The sequence below is a fragment of the Miniopterus natalensis genome, chromosome 3, assembly GCF_054644295.1.
Source record: "Miniopterus natalensis isolate mMinNat1 chromosome 3, mMinNat1.hap1, whole genome shotgun sequence".
NCBI lineage: Eukaryota > Metazoa > Chordata > Mammalia > Chiroptera > Miniopteridae > Miniopterus > Miniopterus natalensis.
The window spans coordinates 42,160,435-42,184,050 of record NC_142083.1 but is presented as its reverse complement, the minus strand read 5'-3'; the positions used below and the strand labels follow the sequence as shown (position 1 = coordinate 42,184,050).

Genomic DNA, 23,616 nt, shown 5'->3' with positions numbered 1-23,616 from the left:
CACTCTCTCACACAAGGACAATTGAACATCCCTCCCTCTCCATCTCCTAAAGTTAATTTAAGTGGTCTCTAAAAGGAGGTAATTTTTTCATATTTGTAAAATTATCTTTCTAAAATGCAATATAAGAAAAATGTTTTTCTCTCCTGATAACTTGTTTGCCTCCTTCCATAACAGAATGAAAGCAATGAATTTAATTAGTTTTCCCTTTCTCTTACTTGTTCTAGAAAGCTCAGGAACCTCCTTGGCCTGGGTTTTTGTTTGTTTTATTGACTTTTAGAGAGAGTGGAAGGGAGGGGGGAGGGGGAGAGAGAAAGAGAGACACGTTGATTGGTTGCCTCCTGCATGCACCTGACCAGGGCCTGGGATTGAACCTGCAACCCAGATGCATCCCTTGACGGGAAATCGAACCCACCACCCTTTGGTGTGTGGGCTGGCGCTCTAACCACTGGCCCACACTGGCCAGGGCCTTGGCCTAGGTTTACTGTTACGACCTCCTTTCCTCCTCCATCATTTAGCTATTTACTTGCTTTGATGGTTATAATACATGTATCATATTATAGTGCACGTATATAGTGTATACCACTTGAAATATTTTTGAAATTTAGATTGGACAGAGGGAAGTAGAAATAAGTTAATATACTAAAAAAATAAGATCAGCATACAGTAAAATAATTCTAATTACTTGCACAAATATTTTACATACTTTGGTATTATCTCTATTTATTTGCCAAATTTTAAACTATAAAATATAGACTGCAAATGTAATAAGGGGAATTTAGCAGCTGACATAAAAATGAATTAGGAAAATAGGCGAAAATAGAAGCTGAAGGGGGTAGGAAAAGGAATAAAAAAAAAATGGTGCAATAAGTGCATTGTAGAATATGTCTATGTAGCAACTTTTGTCCCAAAACAGGATAAAATACCATCTTCCTTCAGAAGCTTTTACCCATACAAGGGACTCAAAACCTATCTGGGTGAGTCTGAAAGTCTGCCTTCCACCACCTTCCCGCTCCCCCAGGCTGTTCTACCTGCCTTTAGCTGCTGCTTTACTGCCCACCCACCAAAAACTGGAAGTGAGAATATAAATATTCCTCAAACTTGAAGTTTTGGAACTAAGATGTTTATTAAAAATTAAAAATTGATGGTAGGTAATTATCAAAATGGAATGTGCTAAGATGAGTAATATAAAAATTAATTATTAAATATTTTAAATGGTATTTTATTTTTAAATTTATAAGCTGTTCCTTTTTTTAGAAATAGAAATTCCAAGGATCAATGAAATGTTGGGAAATTCTTTAAAGAGGCTTTGTATAAATTCAAAGCATGTGTATAACTTTGATGGTAAAAAGCTAAGCAATATTCTGCTCAATCAGATGTACTTATAACAGAATATTAACCAATCTCATTTTTATTGACTCCTGAAATCAACTTCAATTTAGAGAAGTAAAACCCAAATACACCAGCATAATCTGGTTAGTTATAAGAAATACATTTCTTGTTTAACAATGTATCTTGAATTCTCATTAAAATGGAATAAAACAAAACATCTTATAAATTAATTTAATAAGGCAAGGGTCTTAAATAATAAATCAACCTCCCTTTTATTTAGATTAATGTGAACACTTAATTAGTGGTTAGTGGTCAGAAAACTTTAGAAAGCAAAAGCTGGATAAAAGAGCAATATTATAACAAAGCCTAGATAGCATTTAGTATGAAGTTAAGACTTTCCAAAAACATTGCAAGGTACAAAGCCAAAAAATTTTTTGAGAAAAATTACCTAGAGATAATGAAAAAGAAGTTTCATACATTTCTCAATGCAAGGAAAGTCTGAGAAACAACAAAATTTATAAAAATGTGGAACAAGAGAAGCACAATGAGTGTGAGTAACAGTAGATGTTTCTGAATGGATTTTGTAAAAATGAAAATGGAACGTGAAGCGCTTTGATGATGTAAGGCCCCCACAGCACCAGCGTCTAATAAATATTAAAAGTCAAAATGTATGTGCAGACTGACAATCTAAAAATAATTACTACTAGAAACAGAGAAAAATAACACTCCCGTTATTACTCTAAGATACCAAAGAAAGTGAGATACAACAATGAAAGCACATTTCACTCTCTTAAGACAGAAAGTGTGGTGGAATCACCGAGTACTATTAAAACATGAAAAGGTTTCTACAAAAGTATGTAAGATGATACACAATTACTGGGTATACACAGAACGTATTTATACATGTGACACACGTTTACATCCCTAAACCTACCCAGGAAGAGGCTTATTAAGGTTCAGAACGAATATCCAGAAACTCAGCATCAACAAATTCGCAGCAAGTCACAGAGACAAGAGCATGAGGCCCGCGATCCCGTTTAAATAAAACTCCCCCCGAAAGAGCCCGCAATGGAACGGGCACTGATTCGGAAGCAGCCGCCACAACCCATAAAGACTTCTTAATTTTCCTGTCATTTAGGAATTAAGCCACTTCCAGTGCACACGGATCCTACCAGGTGCACTAAATTGATGTCATTATGAGCCATCAGGAAATACCCACCGAGACCTACACCAACACCGAAAAGTTTTGTTAAACAGCTGTGTGTTTAATTGATTTGTATTATTTAAAATAGGAACAGTTAAAAGTCAGTTATCGGATGCTGTGTGAAAGAGATGCCGAAAGACTCCAGGGACACTGAGTTCAGAAGAAAGCCAATCACTGGGACTTCACTTGAGCACTGAAGATTATTACTAGAGGAGGCACAATTAAATCATCAGGTTATCAGCCGTCATTATAAATCACCAGGCAACACATCAAGCCTCATTCTTCAGAATCCTTAACCAGTGACTTCCTGCATCGCTAAGAGTCAAAAGCAATCTACTCGCCAAAAGGTACCTAAAGAGTTCTGTTTTTTGTGGTGTTTCAGTTTTTCCCCCCTGAGAGATTTATCATGGAAATATAACGAAGACTCACTGAAAGTGATTAATTATCATACTTTGCATGTTTTAGACATGCTAAAGTCTACAAAAGGAGATCAGTAGCATTTGGTATATGTAAAACGTGTACTGCATGGGCGCCTACTAGTCTAGTCCCCACAAATATTTCACCCGGTTCTCTTTCGGTACTTACATAGGATCATATGAGAAACAACAATCAGTGAGTTTCTTTCCACTTTTATCCACTGGATGCCATTCGTTTACTTGCATTTGGCCAACTTTCCCTGGGCATGTGGAATGAGAAAACGACGTTTCTCAAAAGTCTTGGTTTCCAAATTTAAAGTGCACAGTTCAGATATTAGAAAGAATACATTTGAAAGGAGACAGGACACAGGTTGAGTTTTATATACAATCCTCTTTTCTTAGTCTTCCCACCAACGCTCTGCACACACCACCACAACCTTCAATGAAAAAATAAGAGTCTTCACAATCTGCCCAAGGTCACGCAGCCAGTAAGGGGGGGTCTGAGTCTAACCGCTCTGTCTGGCTCCAGCACCTAGATAAAGGCGCTGAAAGGGAGCAGGGCTCCTTGGGAAATGGCTGACCCCCCAAGTCTGGGCAAGTGTGTGCAACAAACCGTCACATCAAAAAGCAAGAAGCCCAAAGCTACCTGGGTGGTATCAAAAAAGCTCAGGAGCCAAGTTAAAGAAACTTTCACTGGCCAAAGACAAGGCAAATCAGCATCGATAAAGATAATCACTATAATGAACTGAAATGCATAAAACATCTATATCCATGAGCTCATAAAGATACATAAAAAACAGTTCTTGGTCACCTTGGACAAATGCTACAGAACCAACTCATAACCTGGGAAGCTAGAGTATAAAGAGAAGGGGTCAAGCATCGTCCTGCTTTTTCTGCATGAAACATGCGTCAGGTAACTAAGCTGGTGAGAGACACTGTCATTACAGAAGTAGTCCAGCTAATGAAGAATGAGTGGTTAGAGCTAGGACATCACCATCTTGCAACCCCTAGTGAGTTAATGAATTTAGGTAACAATCATCAATGGCTGCGAACAATAACTGGACTTTATGTGCCTCCTGAAGGAAGTACCCAGAACCCAGGAAGTTTTCTTGCCCAAAAAGCCAAATCTGAATCTGGGGAAGCCTCAAGATCTAACTACAGTTTATAGAAAATACAGGGAGTAACGCTAAACAACAACACAGAGATACAATTAGAAAAACAACAACACCCAGACTACAAATACCCTAGGACAAACAACCATGTTTCTCAAAAACAACAACAACAATAAAACTGTAAGAAGAAAAAAAAGAGAGAGAGAAAAATGAGAATCTTAGATTCAAAATGTCTTAAGAGATGTTAATCATTTTACTGTGTAAAGCTCATTTGGATCCTCATCAAAGAAAGTGTAAAAAGAAATATAACAATTGGGAAAATTTAAACATCAATTGTTATTTAAAGATATTTTAAAAATTAAAATTTTAGTTGTGATAACAGAATTGTGGTTATATTTTTAAGAGTCTTTACCTCTTTTTTAAAATGAAACTTTCTGTGTGCAGGTAACAGTAGATTCATATGCAGTTGTAAGAAATAATACAAGGAGATCCCTTATACCCTCCACCCAGTTCAGTGGTAACATCTTGTACAACTATAGTCCAATATCACAGCCATGATAATGACACTGATACGGTCAGATACAGAACACTCCCCGCACGTTGCCTTTTCCAGCCATACCCACATCCCTTCCACCCTGGCAACCGCAAATCTGTTCTCCAATCTATACAGTTCTGTCATTTCAAAAATGTTAGATAAATGGAATCACACGCTATGCAACCTTCGGGACTGGCTTTTTACACTCAGTATAATTATCTGGAGATTCATCTAGGTTACTGAGTGTATCAGTAGTTGGTTCCTTTGCACTGCGGAGTAATTTTCCGTAGTAAGGACATATGACAGTTTGTTTGGCCATCCACCCTCTCAAGGACATCTGGGCTGTTTCCATGGGCTATGATGAATAAAGCTGCTATAAACACTTGTGTAGGGCCCTTACCTTTAAAATATATCTCCTTAAATACTTATAGGTGAGATAATATGATGTCTAGGATTTGCTTCCAAAGTAATTCCACATTGGGTGAAATACAAAAAAAAAAAAAAAAAATCAGCCATGGGTTTGTAAGTACATTATACTGTCATCTCTATCTTTGTATGTGTTTATAAAAAGAGAACGGTAAGAAAAAATTACTTCTCTGACCGCTACACACCCACCTACATAAACAGACACATCTTCAAGTAAAATTGAAAGTATGCCTTTTAATCTAATGACTTTAGACTGTGCCAAGATCACAGGGGCTCTTTACCTGAAACACAGAGCCCACACCTTCCGGTGATCATTACTGTCATGTTCAGTCCACCAATTTAGGCAGATCCAACCTGGGCATCTGTTAACTCTCTGTCAGAAGTTCTTAAAAAAAAAAGGGGGGGAGGGAGTCTTTATTAGGCTGCAGGATTGAGATAATAGGTAGTCTGTAATGTTGGACAAAAGCAGGTAAGTAATCACCATAATCAAATGTATGAGATTCATGAGTGGCTTGTCTTCAAAAGAGAGGGTTTGTGTCTGACATGAGCAGGTCCTTATCATCAAGACAAATGCTGAGAGAACAGAAGTGTGATTACTAAAGATGAAGAGCAACAAACTATAAAAGCACAATCAAGCCTGAAAATGAACTGAAATGCATTTTATATTATGCAAAGGCTGCTTTTGTTTCCAAGCCACTCTAGAGGATAGGATGTTATTACCATGTTCAGTGTGCAAGCTAATGGTTCTTTAGTATAATTCTGTGAAACAGTATCTACTGTTTGGTGCCATCAACACAGGGTGGGGCAAAAGGAGGTTCACAGTTGTTCCTGTGGAAAGTCATACAGTAATTAATAAATAACAATGCAAGGATAAACTCTTGTGTTTCTTGTACTCACAACTATAAACCTACTTCTGCCCCACCCTGTATTCCATCAGCTCGTTCTCCCCTAGGGCTGTCTCATACCCTCCCCTTTATCCCACTATTCTTCCTCCATACAGGGCCTTACAAAAAACGGAGACCCATCCTCTCAAAGATCTCAAGATCTTTAAGCACATAAACACCAAACCATTAGCTAATCTGGGGCTGAAAACCAAGACCTCCAAAGGAAATATTTGTGATGACTTTCAAATGCCCAGTAGTACAATGGCAACAGATGAGTTTCTCTTGCTAGGTCTTTAAGTGCCTGACATGCACTGTGATGAGCAATTCTAAAGCTTAAATAAAGTTTGTTATCAAAAGTGGGACAGCTGTCCACAAGTCAATCCCAATAAGACAAACTCCAAAGAAACATCTAAGTGTTATAGTTGTGTTGTAGTTTGGTAATATCAAATATCCCTCCTATTAAGTGGGCCCACACTTGGTGTTAGGAAGAGTAATGTGTATTGCGACTGGATTCGATCGGTACTACTATGCTACGATAGGGAGAAAAAAATGTTCCACTAAGAGATTATCTATTTGGCACTCACACGCCTAAAAATGGAAAGGTATTAATCAATCCCATTAAGAGCAAGTAAGGTACAGGTTGGTTCACTTGGTTGGTTTACAGCTTAGAAGTTCTATTAATGGAATGAAATAAGGGAACGAAATCTATTCATAACCTAACATTAGGAAACTAAGAAAACAGGGTTGAGTTCAAAGTCCTATTCCTATGGCACGAATCAGAACAGAGACGTGTGGAATTAAAATCCAAAATGACATAGACACCCAGGGATTGTGCAATAAGGCCTTGCAGTGAGGAGGTTAGAGCTGCTAGAGACCGAAAAAGAAAAACTATAAGAATTGGGCTCAGGAACATAATGGAAAACATAACTGAGAAGGAGCTGAGAAAAAAGGGTAGTAAAGTTAAACACCTATATTTTTGGATGCTCTTGTCCTCTGCTTTTGCCATCTTCCTTCACTCTCACAACAAACATTTTCGGGGTCCTCTGGATTCTGGTGTGACGGCATACATGTCTGGGAGGCTTGTGGTCAATGACCAGACACTGGGAGTTGAAACTTTTAGCACTCACCTTGACATACTTAAAGGTCAATCTAAAATATTTTGCATAAAATAAAATGCTCTTGCCAAAAATCTTTACGGTTGATTTGCTTACATATCTCATTACCCTTTATCCTAGTAACCGCCCCATGCCTGTTCCACATAACTAGGATTTCAGAGGGAGCCTTTCTTGGGAGCTGAGGGGGTTTCAGGGAAAGGAACAATGGAGGGAACAAGAGGAGGGACTGTAAAGACAGAACAAAGGCAACAGGGACGGTACTGAACCTGCACAGAATTCCAAGAACACACTGCACAAGACACATTCAGGGAAATGAATGGCCATGCTTGGCAGAAGCTGAGCCCGCGTGGAGGAGAGAATAAGGTAAGCTTACAAGGGCAGTTAGTGCCACGGAGCGGCTGCCCCTCAGCCCACATGCCGGAGGCCCTTGGGGAGCTGCCGCAGGCCTGCGCAGGAGCAGGATGAAAAGCAGCCGTGGTCAGGGGCAGGCAGGGAAGCAGCAGCAGACCCGGGGTGGGGGCCTCACTAATGATTTCAGGTGAGGCACAGGGCTTGATGTAGGAGGGTCAGAGTGGAAGAGAAAGGGAAAAATTAATCTGAGGGGCAGTGTGAAAGACACATATACTTAAATCTAGTTATGCCCTCAATTAAGACCTAGAAAATGGTCATTTGTAATCATTGTCAAAGAACTACTTATAAAATGCTAAGGATTCTTATGTTGATTGGAAGGTAAACTGTCATTATTTTGATCAAACACATAAGAGGGCATAAAAATGCTAATGGTTGATAAAGTCATTTTTAAAGGAAGCTTTGATTAAGCCTAACAGAGCCTTGGAAAAATAAGATTTTGATATAAGTAAAAATTATATTTAAGTAGATCATGATTGGTTGCAAGGTGATGAGTATTTTTAAATTTCTAAAATAATTAACTGCTGATTTTAGCAAGGCGGGTATAATGACATATATGATTGACAGATCTATTTTCTCTACTTTTGCAAATCTACTTTATATATTTACTTTTGCAGATCTATTTTCTCTGCTTTTTTAGATCACTATCAGGAAGCTATTGTTAATCAAAAGTTAATTTTTTTGCAAATACTCCTACAAATAAAACTTTGAAACAACAGAGGTGACACCGGCTAAATCATCTATTTTTTAGTGTATATGCCAACCTAGTTTCTATTCTCATTTACGTAATACATTTTTATTGAGCACCTACTCTATTTTAAGAACTCTGCTGGTGCTGGGTGGACAATGAGGAGTAAAACAAACATGCCTGTCCTCATGACAGTGCACCATATAGTGTGAAAGACAAACATTTTTTAAAAAATATCCAAATATATCATTTAAAATGTGATAAGCACTAAGAAAAAAAATTACAGGTTGTTATGAGAGTTGATAACAGGGAGCCTGGGTCTAGGAAGGTTGCTTTTTTTAAGGAAACTGAATTAAAATTTGTAAGTATGCAGAAGAGTGAAATAGGGAAAATAATAGGAAGAGAGAACTAGATGAAAAAATGAGCAGAGGGAAAGGATCACGTATCATAAAATGAAAATCCTCTAACCTGTTGGGTGATGGTGTCCCAGGGTCCCTGTTGCAGCCGCGTCTTGTAGCACTCATGGACTCCTTCCCATATATCCTTCAGAGATAAAGGTCTTCCATCTGCAAAAGTGCATGGGAAAGACTGGCAGTTAGTAATCCGAGTGACACAGTGGTGCTTGGTGTCCATCTAAAACTATCAGAAGAATATTATGACTTTTTTTAAAAAACCTCACTCGTACACATACTACCTATATATCAAAAGAGTGCTATATGAATTACGATTTTCTTCCTGAGGGAAATTTAAACATTCAAGTCTTTCTCCTTTGTAATCATCTAGCAGTTAAATTATCTGCTCATCCAATGCCTCTATGAATTTTACAAAATCATAAAATCCAAATGTGTTTCAGAGATAACTAATAGATACAAGCAAAGGACCAGGTAGACAGATTCCCGTATTCAGAAGGGTATACTATGGGTACCTCTAAAGTCTTTTTTTTAAATTAAATTTAATTTTTTTCCATTACCATTTATCCCCTCTATGCCCTCGATACCTCTGAAGTCTTAGTACTTCCTATAGTCCTTAAAAATCAGAGACCACACACAGGCTTCTTTCAGTCTCTCATTGACCAAGTGTCTGTAGTGTTCAGATCATTCTGTTGGATACCATATGGTACAGAGAGACGGAAAACACGCAGTTTCTCCTAGTAAGGAGCCTGCCTCACTACTAGGGAAACTATGACAAGTATATCAATAGCATATCAGTAACTAAAATCCTGGGTAGAAAGCAAGTGGTCACTGCCAGCAGAAAACTGCAGTTCTCCGATAGTCCAGAGGAGGGAGCCATAAGCAGCCAGTGTTTGTGGCAGGTGGAGAAAGGGCTGTTAGGGGTGAAGGGACCCCAGAAGGGACTGGCAAGAAGAGATTAGTAAAAGCTTTAGTGAACAATAATCCCCCTTTTCTTTATTTAAACAACTTCAATTATTCACCTGTATTCTTAACCACTCAAATAGTGTATTTTACAAAGACCACTATGTCAGAAGATAAGTAAAATGGAAAAACAGATGTCTAAGTTTGGAAAAGAAAGCAGGGAACGAACTCAAGGACTTCTAACTACACACTGCTAGAAAGAAGGTGGCCTACCTGCTAGAATTTAGTGCTACGTGGCCCATTCAGAGCTATCAAGTCCTCAAGACTTACAGGTCTTGAGCTGTTTTCCTTAGGCAAGTGGACAATATCATTTAAAGAAAACTCATTAGTATAAGAAATCATTAGATACAAAGAAATATTGGGTTAGCAAATGCAACAAAACTTGGGGAAATAATCTACTCCACCCCCCCCCCCAAACTAAAAGGCATTGTATTCAGACTTGTATATAATTAGAGGTGTGGGGGTAGGAGAAAGATTTGGAGTCTGGGCTGAGTTTGAATACTGGTGGTCACGCTTCTTTTCTGTGTGACTGCTGATGAGGACAGTAATTCTTTTCAAATCTTGTTCTCATGATGCTTACATCAGCGAACACACGTAGAACTATGTCAGACACTTAATAAGAGCTAAATAAATATTAGGTGTCTCCTCCCAGCCCCCACTGCACTATTACAGTAACTCTCGCTCTGCGAAGCTGAAAGAGTCCTTTAGAGGCCATTATTTCTTAGAATTTCCCCATGTCTCTACAGTGTGCACATTGGGTTTGATATAGTAATACACTAATACCACAGGCAGAGCATTTCTCATGTTTGACCTGAAAAGCTGAACTTTCCCTCAACCTTTATTTTCAATAAATAGCAATAGAATATTTTGATACATTTTCAATAAGTATCTTCATCTTGGCATTTATCTGGCGGCAGGAGACCATTATCTTGTGATAAATAGTTTTATTCCATTGACATTTCCATGTCTGTAAAATGAACGAGATTTATTCATCCAATTAACATTTGAATGTCATGTTTAGCTACAAGTTAAAAACAAGCTGCCTTCAGTATCTGTGTCACATTGTTTTCTGAACACATTTACAGAGCAGGGCCAAACTCTGCCCTTAAGACACGCACTACACATCCTCAAAATACGCACATGCACACGCGTGTATGCGTGCGCGTGTGCGTTTATGTTGGAAGAGGAGAACAGGGTCTTAAGTACTTCAGTGTCAAATAGCAAATGAGATAATCGAATTATAAAAAGATGACATGCTTTTAAAATAATTTTCAAGTGTCAAAGTTAGAAGAACTCAGGCTATAAGATAATAAAATGTTAGAGCTGAACAATTACCAGTTTTATAAATGAAGCAACCAAGGTCTTGGGAAATATACACCTACCAAAATTACGCAGCTCGTTCATGGCTGCACTAGAGCTGGAATTCAAGGGGCAGGACTCACAATTCAGTGCTCTGCCTGCTACTCCCAGCTGCCTCTGAGGGTGGAGACTGCATCTACCTTCCACTAATGCAGTCCTGCTGCGCGGTTCCCAGCCTCACTCACACATTGCAAATGCTTCATAAATATTCACTGAATAAGTGATCAATGAAAGAATGCCTTCCTTAACTTTATTTCCTCTAAGGCAGAGGAAGGCTGTGGAGACGTAGAGAAGACTCCTGGTTTAATATTTGCTAATCAGTAACAATTTTAATTTTATTCCTGAAAATATTTCAATCAACAACCTAAGGCTGGAGTAAATGGTTTGGATATGACCACTGTCAAAAACCTGCATACTCTGCGAGAAACATTCATACAAAATGCAATGATCAGCAGCACAGCAACAATGTGGACAGACCCAGAACAAATGCTACAGAATATTTCCATCAGATTTGGTGCCAGAATTGAGGCTATATGCCATAAATTTTCAAACAACACCAAATTTAGAAGAAAAAACTTTTTAACACCTTCGAATACAGGAATTACAAAATGCTCTGGTCAACTTAGAATAACGGACAATCACAAGAAGTTAAAAATAATTTCAAAACATAAAAAATGCATGACACTCCTGTATGCATGTTAATAAGAGTGCTACCTACCACTTGCTATAGAGAGAGCAGTGCCTTTTGTGAATGGATGTGACTTGGTTCCCTACTGCGTTTACAAACAGTTTAAGAACACATGTATTAATGACAGTTAAACGAGTGCTTGTGCAAGCTACCTTGACACGAGTGTAAGTCTCTCCAGTTTCTGCTGACCATGGACACTGTAGAAGATCTGGGTAATAGAGCTTTGTCTCTCACACACAGATATGACAAAAATGATGTAATAAAGTATGATGTGGGCTCCTTTCCTGAGCCTTCATCACTGGTTTGCTTAGTCATAGCTCACACCTTCATGATCAAAGACATACAAAAGTTAGTTTTGTGTTCTTTTATACACAAACAAATATTTTTTTACTTAATCAGCAGTATCCTCATCCGTGCCATATACTACTGACGCCTAAAATATATTCAAATACGATTGTGGCTAATTATTCCAAAAACTAAATGGGGCCTTCAGAAATCCCAATGAAATCATTGCCCTGAGATAGTCAAATATATAAAGAACCACATCACAAAATAGAGCTTAAATACGGCAGATACTTGAAGAACTTTGTAATTTTGTATCTATCTCTCTACCCTCTATACAAACATCTAGCTTAAGTTAAAATGTGGGGGTAAACAAGCACTTGCTGAAGCTCATGTAACACATCATGTGCCTTCATGTTCAGTTCAAAGTGTCTTCAATCAGAAACTTTAAGCCCTGTTAAGAGGGTCTATTTTTTCTGCCTGGCCTCAGTCAGAGGAGACATAAGCATACTCAATCAACAACTCTCTCGTTTCAGGCCCTAGATATTCGATAGCACCAATTTGAACATGCTTAGAAATCTCATTAATCACACTGAGGCTGAGAAGCTCAGTAAAATCCCTTGCATTCTTGAAAAAGTGAAGTAGAAGCCGAAACCATTTCAGCAACAACCCACAAAGTGAGCACGGTAAATTAAGGTCACTTATTTAACAGCAAGCACTTACTGAGTGCCTACTATGTGTCTCTATCACCTGGATTGATAATATGCATTTGAGCTAAAGGAATAGTCTGTCAGCGACCTAAAATGTCAATGACAAAGAAGAGGAGACACTGGATGAAAACAGAATAATTAAAAGGTACAATCTTTAGCAACTGCCACTAGCATTTAATTTAACATTTTCATACAAAATCTCTCGATTGAATAATAACCTACATGTCAAGTAATCTATATATTACTCAAAATGTGCAGCTTTCTAAATTAAATTTCTCAAGGTTATTAGTTTTCATGAACCAAATAACAGCGTGAGATATTTTACTAGCACTGCCTAACTTCAGTGCAGGCACGCGGAAGTCACCTTTATCCTACTGTGCATGGCTTCACTCAAGTTCATAACTCCTCAAACGAAGATTAGAGAAAGCATAAATTATTTAGAACAAGTTTAAGAATAATGTTCTGAATGTGGTCATAGAAATAAGACAGAAAGAGTGGATTTTTCACAATGAAATATGCCAGTATTCAATATATTGTCTTCGGGAGAGCTTGAAGGATATAAAAATTCATGTCATACGCCACAGTAAGGCAGAGATGATGCTCCACCAAAGGGGAAAATTCATTTTTGCTTCAGTGAGAAAATTACATTGTAATATGAAATGAGTGTTAATTGTTCATGTGCATTCATATCAGCTACTGTACTGGCTAATGCTGCCATTTTTATTTATCCCTACATATATTTTTTAGTATTTTGCATCTCTCTTAATCGCAGGACATCTGAATGAAAATTCCTCAAATACAGATTCTTTTTACTTGTACATGACATCAATTGACTCATGTTGCTTATATTTTAGTTGTTATTTGAACGATAGCTTCATGCAGTAAAAACGAAATGGGCCACAGAGTTTGAGCCTCAACTCCTTAGTTTTCCATGTACCTCAAATGAATCATTTAGCTCCTCTGAGCACTCAGTTTTTAAGCCTGTGCATGGGGTAACAGCTCCTACCTTACAATGTTATGTGAGGATAAAGACAGATAACTCAGCTAGCATTGTTGAAAGGGACTATGTGTCAAGCCCCATTTCATATACTAGCGCACAAGCTTCAAAACCCTATGCAGTTGGTCTTATTATTATCATCTCTTTTCCCCAAGGTCATACATTAGTAAGTAGCAGAGCTAGGGGTCAGAACCATGCCTTCCAGCTCCAGACCCTGCACTTGCACCTCTATAATGTATGTCTCTGTGCCCAGGAGCTCTTTGTAAACTATAAAGGGATACACACTTAGTTGTATTGTTGCTGTTGTTATTGGTGTTTTTGTCCCTAGTAGCCTTCAGCAACACTGCCTAACCCAAGAGACTCTAGAATTTTGCCTCTCCTGGTTTTCTTTCTAGGCTGGCCTGTCCTTTCCCTCATCACTGCATGGACAAATCCCAAGTCCAGCAGCCATGGCCTCTCTTGATTACTGCAGCTCAAGGTCATCTCTGCACTTAGAGCCCTGCTGCCAATTTTTTTACCCAGCTTTACTGAGATATAATGAACATATAACATTGCCTAGGTTTAAGGTATGATGATTTGATATACATATGTACTGGGAAATGATTACCTCAGTAAGGTAGTTAATACATCCATTATGTCCGAGTTAACCTTTTTTTGGTTTGTGTGTGGTGAGAACTTTTAAAAAATCTATTCTCTTAATAACTATCAAGTATACAATACAGTATTGTTAACAATAGTCACCATGCTCCACATCAGATCCCCAGAACTTACAAATCTTATAGCTGAAAATTTGTACTCTTTGACCAACGTTTCCCCATTTACCCCATCTCCAGCCCCTGGCAAACACTAATCTACTCTGCCCAGTGGCAGTTTTTAACTCTCTTGTGGCCCTTAACATAGTTTTCTTGTTAAGTGAATTTCAGACCTGGCTTATTTCCCTTATTCAACTGTAAGCTCCTGAGGGCATCATCCATCTCTTATTTCCTTTTCTTTCTCTGCATTCCAGAAACATCTTCATGCCCTGTGCATAAACATTTTCCAGTGGTTGGATAGGTGAATATTAAATATTAATCTAGAACAATTAGCACAAATATTACCAAGAATAAAGACTGAACAATCATGATAAGAAATTCATTGGTTAAATGTTTCATGATTACATTTTAGAAACCTCACACTTATATATCAATCCATATTATTAAGTACACGAAGATATTGTAGATATTTGATGTTTCAGTATCCAAATATACTTTCAATTTAGGAGAGAAATTCCAAAATAAGTGGAAGACAGAGACCCATTTTTCACCACTAAAGCCCAACATAGGTATTCCCTAATCTTGTCATCCTAACGCCTTTGGGTGACTCTATGATCTACCCTTCCGGTAAGCCCTTTTCCGTTTATCATGGTCAGGTTCAATTATTTGCAACCAAGTATACCTAACTAATATAGCCCAAATAAATGGTTTAAAACTCTTGCTTATTAATTATCTATTTTCCAAATTATCAGCCCCAATTTTTCCTATGTTAATATCTGTTTAGTAATTTTGAGTAGAAAATAAATGTAATGTCTTTTAATTCCATGACAAAGTTTATGAATGTTACAATCTATTTTTATGCCCAGCAAACAGTACAGAGGAATAATTTTGAGTCACCTTAAACTGTGCAAACACTGTGCTAAGAAACTTAAACTAATGCATGAAGCTCTACCTCTCATTTAAATTAAATCAAACACTGAACCTGGCAGAATTACATATAAGACCTTCTTGAGAAATCAGAAAATGTCCCAAGGGAAGCAACATTAGGTCCACAAGATACCCAAGCCATCAATTCTGAGATACCAGGACTCCTCAGAACTCTGGGCACCACACCACCAGATGCATATCCACATTGGGCCTGCTGGTTCTAGAGCAGAAGACAGTCTACATTCAATCCCATGCAAAGTACTCTGAGGTTTGGAATCCAGCCTGTTGGTCCGACACCCCAGCACTCAGAACTTTGGATTTCTGGCTCTGTTCAAACCTCCTTCCTCCCAGAACATGGGCCTGTTATGCCTGTAGCAGCCCCCTGACTATCCCTATTCCACCACCCAGCGTGGTCTCCTTCCCATGGGGAATGCAGTCTCCAGCTTCTCAGCATAGCGCCTAGCACAGGGACTTGAAGAGGTCCATGACTCTAAAGGAGGAGAAAAGCAATAAACTAGTTTTTCAAGTTGTGCAGTGATTTTTTTCAGCATATTTTAAAAATAGGCTAATGAGTTTTTGTATTATGCACACAGTAGGCATTCATGTATGTTTTAACGGATGTTTCAAACAGGGCTGATTTTGCCAAAAGTAAGCAAAGAAATGTTTCTTCCTTTTGGACCATGAAACGGACATTCGTATGTCCAGGAAAGCTAAAGTACAGTCTCTTGCAAGTAAGAGAATAAGCCATGTACCTTTAATGTCCTCTTTCTGGCCTCTGGATCCATGTAAAATCTGTTGCTTTTTGTGCATGTGGTGTTTTATGCTAACACGGGTCTCTGCAGTTTTGTTTCACATTTCTCTAATGCCTTTTCTTTAACACACTTTTAAATCAGGGCTTGGTTTTTCAATGAGATTCTTTTTCCATTCCTGTGTTCTAATCCAGCATCCTACTTCTACCCTAATTCCCCATAATGTTTCAAACATTTACATGGTTCAACAAACAATTTTCATTAAATTTCCTCTATTATTTGGACTTTTCAGTTTGAATATATTTGTATTGATTAAATAATTTTTCACTATTTATCATAATAACTTCAAATTTCACTTCAATCCCTAGAATCTCTTTTTAATCTCCCAAAATTCACGTTCCATTTCATTATGATGACCGTCTAAATTTACTGACTGTTTACATCAATACAAGTGGCATATATGAACTTTCTTTAAAAACCTCTACAATCAAATAAGACTCTAAATTAAATTATCTGTCAAACCATTCTCTATTTTCTGCTCATTGTAATAATTAACTAGAATCATTTTTGCCTCGGTCTTTAAGTGCCTCTCTAATCTACTTTTTCCCCTTGTTCAACAAGTTGCTTTAACTCTCTCTCCACTGGCAATAATAATTTCCCCCTGAAAGTATGTTCTTTCCAGCTCATTTTCTCTAAGAGGTTATTATAAAAAAAATGTTAATAATGCTAACAACAATAAAGAGCCAGATTCCTTTTACTAAAATTTCAGTCTTCATCATTTCTCCTCATCATCACTTATTCCTTTGTCTTAGTCATAATTTCTGCTCTAGGAAATCCCTCCTCTGGTCCCATTCACTTCTGCTCAATCTCTTTCCCTCCAATCCCTTCCCATCCATGATCTCTTCCATAATTTGAACTCAAATATCTTTTCAACCATTTTCCCCCACAGTTCATCTTAAGGAAACCCTAGTCCAAACTGTTTCCTGGGTCCCCCAAATACGCTGTGTTCTCTCCGCCTACAGCTGGGCACTTGCTCCTCTCCCCTCTCCAGCTTCTCCCCCAGCCTCTTCTGAAAAGCCAACCCTGCTACCTCCCCTTGCAGGCTGTTGGACAGAGCTATGGATACTTTAGTTTCATTCTCTAGCTTCCTCCAACCCCCATCATTCCTGTGTTCCTGTCATTCTCGTCCTTGCACTCCAAAGGCCTCCTCTTGTTCCAGAGCAGGGACAGCCTCTCCCTCCTCCTCGATGATTCATTCATACACTGCTCTAACCCAAGCTTTCCATTAGTGGTCCTTTGTGCTGGCCTTTATCTTGGTTTGGTTCATGCTGCCTTTGAGAAGGAATTATTCTTTGGCTATTTCTTTTGCCCTATTTCTCCATGAGCATCCTTCAGGCACATAACAAGTGGACAAATCTTCCACATAAAATATCTGGGTTACATTTTTAATTCTATACCCTTACTCCCTGGGCCAATAATAGAATGGATCTACAGAAAGAACAGACATTCAGTTGCTGAATGGAAGAAAAGTTTCCTTCCCTATTCAAAGGCAGCCCATCTGACTAATTAAACAAATATGTCAAAACGGTTCCCAAGAAGAACTCATATGTCAGCCAAAGAATTAAATATTTTGAAAATGAGAAGAACCACTTGGTCTATTTTTCAATAGAGATGGAGAACAAAGGAAAAGAAGAAGAACAGAGAAGAAATAAATCAGAATTCAAGCTGAAATATAGAAATCTCTAGTGATATCAGTGAAAGGGGAAAATATATAAGCTTAGAACTATGGTGAAGCCAAAGCCATCATGTATATGCCTAAGGTCTTTACCACGCTTCTGTTTCCGTCAGCTTTTGACCAAAGCCACAACCCCAAGAGGGGAGATGGGACTTAATGATAGAATGATGGGGAGTAAACACAAGCCTTTGGCATGATACAAATAATTCTTTAACACGGTGCACTTCAAAACTAGGAAAGAAAAAAACCATTGGGCACCGACATCAACACTTTGTGAGAATGGACTTGATATACTACAAAGCACTAATCAAACACAGGCTATTTATTATTGCTTGACAGAACTGCAAATGCCTCTCACCCACTGCTGGGTAGCAAATGCCATTAACCATGTCCCACCACCTCTCCCAAACCCACGATGGCAAGAGTAGTTAGGGGACAAAGGAGCAAAGGAAAGGACGTATATCCTCTGTAAATCCATGTCGCCCCCTAGGAAACTGAGCTCCTGGAGGCTCAAGTAGTAGAAATGAGAGGCACCCAAACACAGAATCTGTCTCAACATGGCTGTCTGCTTAAAAGATCAAATAAAAACATATGTCGGTATAAGTAGGGCAGCTGCTCTGTGGGTTTGGGTGTCCACCTTTGAGTCTTCAGGGCTTTCCATTCTCCTTAGTCAACTAATCCTACAGTTTCTGAGAAATATCAGACCAAAGAATAAAGATATATAGATGGTTTGGGTCCTGAGTGTCCCAGCGACAACAGCATTAATTCCTTCCACATAACCCAACCCATCAGAGCTGTTCAAAAAGGGCACCACCCCGATGTTTCCATTTGGGGGCTGTGTTTAGAAATGATTAGAAATTCTTCATTCATTTCTTCAGTAAATACCTGCTGATGCTGTGCCACAGTTAATACTGGGAGTATCAAAATGAGTAAGACAAATAATACATGCATACAGCCACAAACAAAGCTTATCACTCTGGAGGTGGTAAGTACTCAATATTAATTTCCTTCTCTCTTTTTAACTTAAAGCCCTAACTTCTCGCTTACCATTTTATAGGGAACAAGGAAACAATTCTGTTACGGTGCAGTGAGTGGCATGATATCTGATATGATGCAACGTGATACGGTACATGTGATATGATATATGATACAATATGACATGGAGTGACAAGAGCAAGTGGCATGTTAGCTGAGTCTTAGGCAATAGTTGGCCTGGTGGACACAACAATATAAAGAAATAAGAGATAATTATAGTCCAATGGGTTTGCAATTCAAGAAACAGAATAAAGATTTCTTCTAGAATTTAAGCCAGTTGATTTTTTTTTTTTAAAGGTACTGTTAATTTAAATGGGAATACTTACTATTTGCTTTTCCTTAAAAAAAGAGGCATTGGAAGAAAATTCAGAGCATGCCAGAGAAACTAATTTTTACCAGAAATCAAATGCAAAAGAAATTCTAAATATCTGTCAAAAACAAGGCTAACTGAACTATTTTTGAAGCAACAAAAAAAAGACCCCTGGGCGAGAAATTTTATAGTCATCCTCCTTTCTAGGTCGAACTCTTTTAGAATGAGACAAAGAAAAATCTGGACCTGGAATAAGGGGAGATGTTAGGGATCTATTCACCATACTGACAGAGATTTGTTTAACAAACAGATGAAAAGCCAGAGAAATCAGATAGCACAGGAAGAGGGAATGGATTGAGGGGAATAAATAAAAAATTATGACTCCAGAGTAAAGGGCTGTATTTTTAGAACACCCATTAAGTTAAGTTAGGTGGAAAAGAGCAAATAAATTATTAGAATATGATAAAGGAAAGAACCATTTTTCATGTTTCTCCACAAGAAAACATTCAGTTTGCTCTACAAAGATTAAATTTGATATTTTAATGTGTCCGAACAAGCATTAAATGGATTCTGGAATTAAAACATTTCTAATACTCATTCTATACACACGGTGGGGAGGGGAGAACAAGGGATGCTTCCACACAAAATCAATGACTTGTTTGGTTTTCCTTCATTAAGCATAATGAAGGGAATCTTAAAAGTATATAAATAGAATCCAAGAATGCTAGGTGTTGTTTTTTTTTTAAGAAATAGAAAAGCAGCATGAAGAAAATATCTTAGGCAGTATACAAATTTCATTAAAATATAATTGGACTTGCAGGAACAATTACCGAGCTGTACTGTAAGGGGAGCTGTTGGCACATAAGAGCAAAGCACACGTATGAGCTCATCCAGCAGCCTCGGCAAGACCCACTTCCAGAGAGAAGCAGTCATGTTTCAACACCTCCAATTCCCTAATGCTGACAAGCTAAACAACTTGTTTTGTCTCTGGGAGCTCTTCTCTGGTGATTAACTGCTTATGGTGAATACTAATTATATGAAAGTACAGTATTGAAAAAGTAGTGTCCTATTTCCTCTACCTGCAGCCTTGATGTGTCTTTGCATCTGAAAGCTACTAGGTGAGAACCACTGCAAACCTAAACCAAGAAGGACATTCCCACCCCCCCACCTCCACCCAGGTAAATAAACGTATGTCCTTCTACTTTTTAGTATAAAAAGAAACCTCCTTTAACCTCTGGGCTCCAAACCAAATAGAATTACAAAAAAGAGCATTTTAAAGGCCTGTCACAATCATATGGATAAATCCGCAGCAAGAGTTCCTGAATTAGTGAACTCTCAGTGTCCTCAATTCCCCATGTCCCATGTCGAAAATTTACCCCAAATTGTCAGTTCTTAGGAACTGCACCTCAGATTAAAATCTTCTCACCAGGGAGCCTATGAGAATTTGTTCTTGTGTTTTAAATCCTGAGTGCTTTGTTAAACCGCCAACACCGCAAAATTAGAGACCATTAAACAATATAAGGCAGCAAGTGATTAAATCTACCAAATACACACTCAAAGCAGCTTAAGCTACTTTTTAATTAAAAATAAAATATCACTGGCTAAATTCAGATGTCTTAGCTATCCAGAAAAAGTTAGAAGTCTGTTCAAAATGCAAAATGCTGCTGATAAGGCCAGAGAAAAGGAGAAATAGAGTGTGTGGGGGGGGTGACTCCTCCTGTCCCTGAGCCCAGGGCCGCCTGGGCCTGGAAATGCTGACCCCATTTAGCTGGAGGACGTGAAGAGGAAAGTCGTGGCTGCTCTGCAGGGTGAGGACTCTGTGGTTGCTGATCAAATAAGCTTTATTAGCTAAGGCCTCGGAGGAGACAGGGTGTTCCACCTTCTTGGCAAGGGAATGAGTTGAGTACAAACAGCACTGCAGGAAGCGAAGGCACTGGAGATGTATAGGTGGCCAAAAGAAATATTAGTCTATATTTAAATATTGCTTAAACTAATTGATAGATGATTCTTGAAGCAATTATTAGCATTTGGGGAAAAAGGCATGGGGGCTTTATGTTAATGAGATCACTTGAGATTGAAAGAAATTTTTACGGTAAAGTTAGACAGAAATAAACATTGTAGCTTTAAGTTGCTCCTTATTGTTTAAAGTAAAGAAAAAAGGGCCAGGGGGCTTAGTCAACGTTGGGCAGGAGGCCAAGAATCTGAAGATCAGACTTATGGCTGGGATGATATCACTCACTCTGAAGTCCTGATAGTCTTCCTAAAGCATGAGCAAGTTTACTGGTAGAACCTTACCTCACCCACAGTTTTCTTATTTTTAGCTCTATTTTTTTCTCTCAAGAATAATTTCCCAAATCTGCTTTCTGCCTTAATATGTAAATGTTATGAATTTACACAGAGCTTCCAACATGGTCTTACCTAAAAAGCTTGCCCTAAAGTAAAGCACAGGCACTTGGTAGCTACAGGAATACAAGACATGATACTCATATTTAATCACGCCGGTTGCTGCTGCGGTCTCAGTCACTGCAGAATCATCCAGGGGTAACTCCAAAGCCTCCTGGAAAAAAAGCAAAAGCAAAAACAAAATGTATGTCAATAAAAAAAAAAAAGCAGCACACTAACACGGAGAGAGAGAGATGCGGTTTTCTCCCTGCAGAGTAACAGCTCAATCAATATAGAACCATGAGGTAAGGAAAAGGGAGTTTCCCACATTAATGTGTATAATTTGAGTCCTGGGTAAATAGTAAAACCAGAAAACATTAGCATTAAGTAATTCCAGATTGCTTTTGAGAGACAGAGCAGCTCTGGGTAAAGAAATAGGAAGGGGGAAAAAAAGCAAAAAGATCTATTACAACAACAACTCTGAAAAATCTTTACTGTTCAATTTTAGCAACAAGATGATGGCTATACAAGCTACCTCTTCCCTACCTGTGAAAGCTAAAAACATCCTAACAATTGAACAAGAGGCTGTGAAATGTCCCTAAAGATTCTATTGTACTTGCCAAAAGATGATTCATTGTGTGCTGAACAATTCCCAGTTCCATTTTGAATAAGAAAGTTATTTTGCAAGAGGTTGAGTTTGTTAGGTACGCTTCAAAACCTGAGCTGAATTTGTTTTATTATTGCACTGTCTTTGGTATATTTCTACAATAAACCTTGATTTATAATAATAGAGTAGAAGGCAAATATTAATGTCAACTTAAATAGGGTTTTGTGAGCAAAGATGGTTATAGCCAGTTCATGTCTCACCCAATCATTCTTTACCGGTTGATTTTTTTAACGATGTGTGAAGGTTTCTTAAGAATGTATCTTAATGTTTAGAAGCAATTAAATGGACATGTTGAGTCAGAATCTCATTCCACCCACATTCATTTATTTATTTGGATTAAAGAATTTCCTTTGAAATTAATTTAGTAGAAGGAAAGCAGCAGGTTGGTTTGGCTCATTGGTACCTCTCATTGAAACAGTAACAACAACAATGAGCAGAAAGAGCTACAGGAGAGATTTCAAGCTTTATCAATATGAAATAAGGATTCCTGTGGAGATAGGTAAAGCCACACACTGCTCTCCAGATCTGTATCTGTTTTTCTAATTCCCCACTCGCCATCAGTTCACTGGGGGAGATAAATCACAGCTGGAGATAGTTACAAAATAGTCTTTCACTAAACTCCCATAAACACCATCAGTTAAACACAATGAGTTAAATAACCAGAGAGAGATCACTGAAATAAGTATTCCAGATACAGAAAATTAATACAGCGGCAAAAAAGAGGTTTTTCTGTTTGCTTATTTAAATTTGCAAAGGTATCTACATCTTTTTTTTAAAGCAATTCTTTTAACCAAATTCTTTACTTTTGGTCAATGATTGGGTTGGTTAGCATTTATAATTTCTTTTCTTTCTCAACATTATAAAACATTATATCTTCGTGATAAAAAAATTAATTGCAAGCACTGCATAAGCACATAAAATGAAAGCACCCAGCACTTATATGCCTTAGACTTGTAGCCATTGTAAGCAGGTCACTGTGTATTTTTCAAGACAATGTTTACTTTTATTTTTTGGTCTACAAGTACATACACACACACACACACATCACCCACCCCCACCTACTGCCAGTTAAATCATGCTGCATGTACAGCTGTTCTCGATTCAATTTTTCACTCATGGACATCCCATCATGTGCCGCCACATCAGTGCTCTAGCACTGTATTCCACTGCATGACTATGCCACAGTTTTGTTTTTAACATTTCCACATTGCTAGATATTTTAGGTTGATTATCATTTTCTGCTACTACAACTAATGCTGCGATGAATATCTTAGCACATGTATCCTCTACTGCACCTCTGTTTTCTATGGTGCAGATTCCTGAAGGAGGCATTACTGTGCAAAAGGTGTGTGCACTTTAAATTCTGATAGTGCCAATCTGTCCTCAGCAAAATGTATCCCCGGCAAAAATGTATGAGAATGTTCTTTCCCATAGCCCATAAATACTGAATGTTATTTGTTTTAAATTTTCGCCTGTCTGATGAGTTTTTAAATGTCATTGCTTTAATTTCTAGTTTCTTGATTACTAGTGAAC

The 23,616-nt window shown here is 38.1% G+C and overlaps 1 protein-coding gene across 4 annotated transcripts in view; it reads right to left on the bottom strand.

Moving 5' to 3' along the window:
- Positions 1-23,616, bottom strand: part of ATG10 (autophagy related 10) — a 176,949-nt gene that overhangs the window by 46,493 nt on the left and 106,840 nt on the right. For 3 of the 4 annotated variants that reach the window (XM_016210338.2, XM_016210339.2, XM_087815437.1), the window contains 2 exons: positions 21,453-21,591; positions 8,586-8,683 (listed from right to left, as the gene is read on the bottom strand). In XM_016210338.2, coding sequence (XP_016065824.1) covers positions 8,586-8,683; positions 21,453-21,591 — 237 coding nt within the window. The remainder of the gene's footprint in view (positions 1-8,585; positions 8,684-21,452; positions 21,592-23,616) is intronic. The other variant, XM_016210345.2, reaches the window with a different exon arrangement.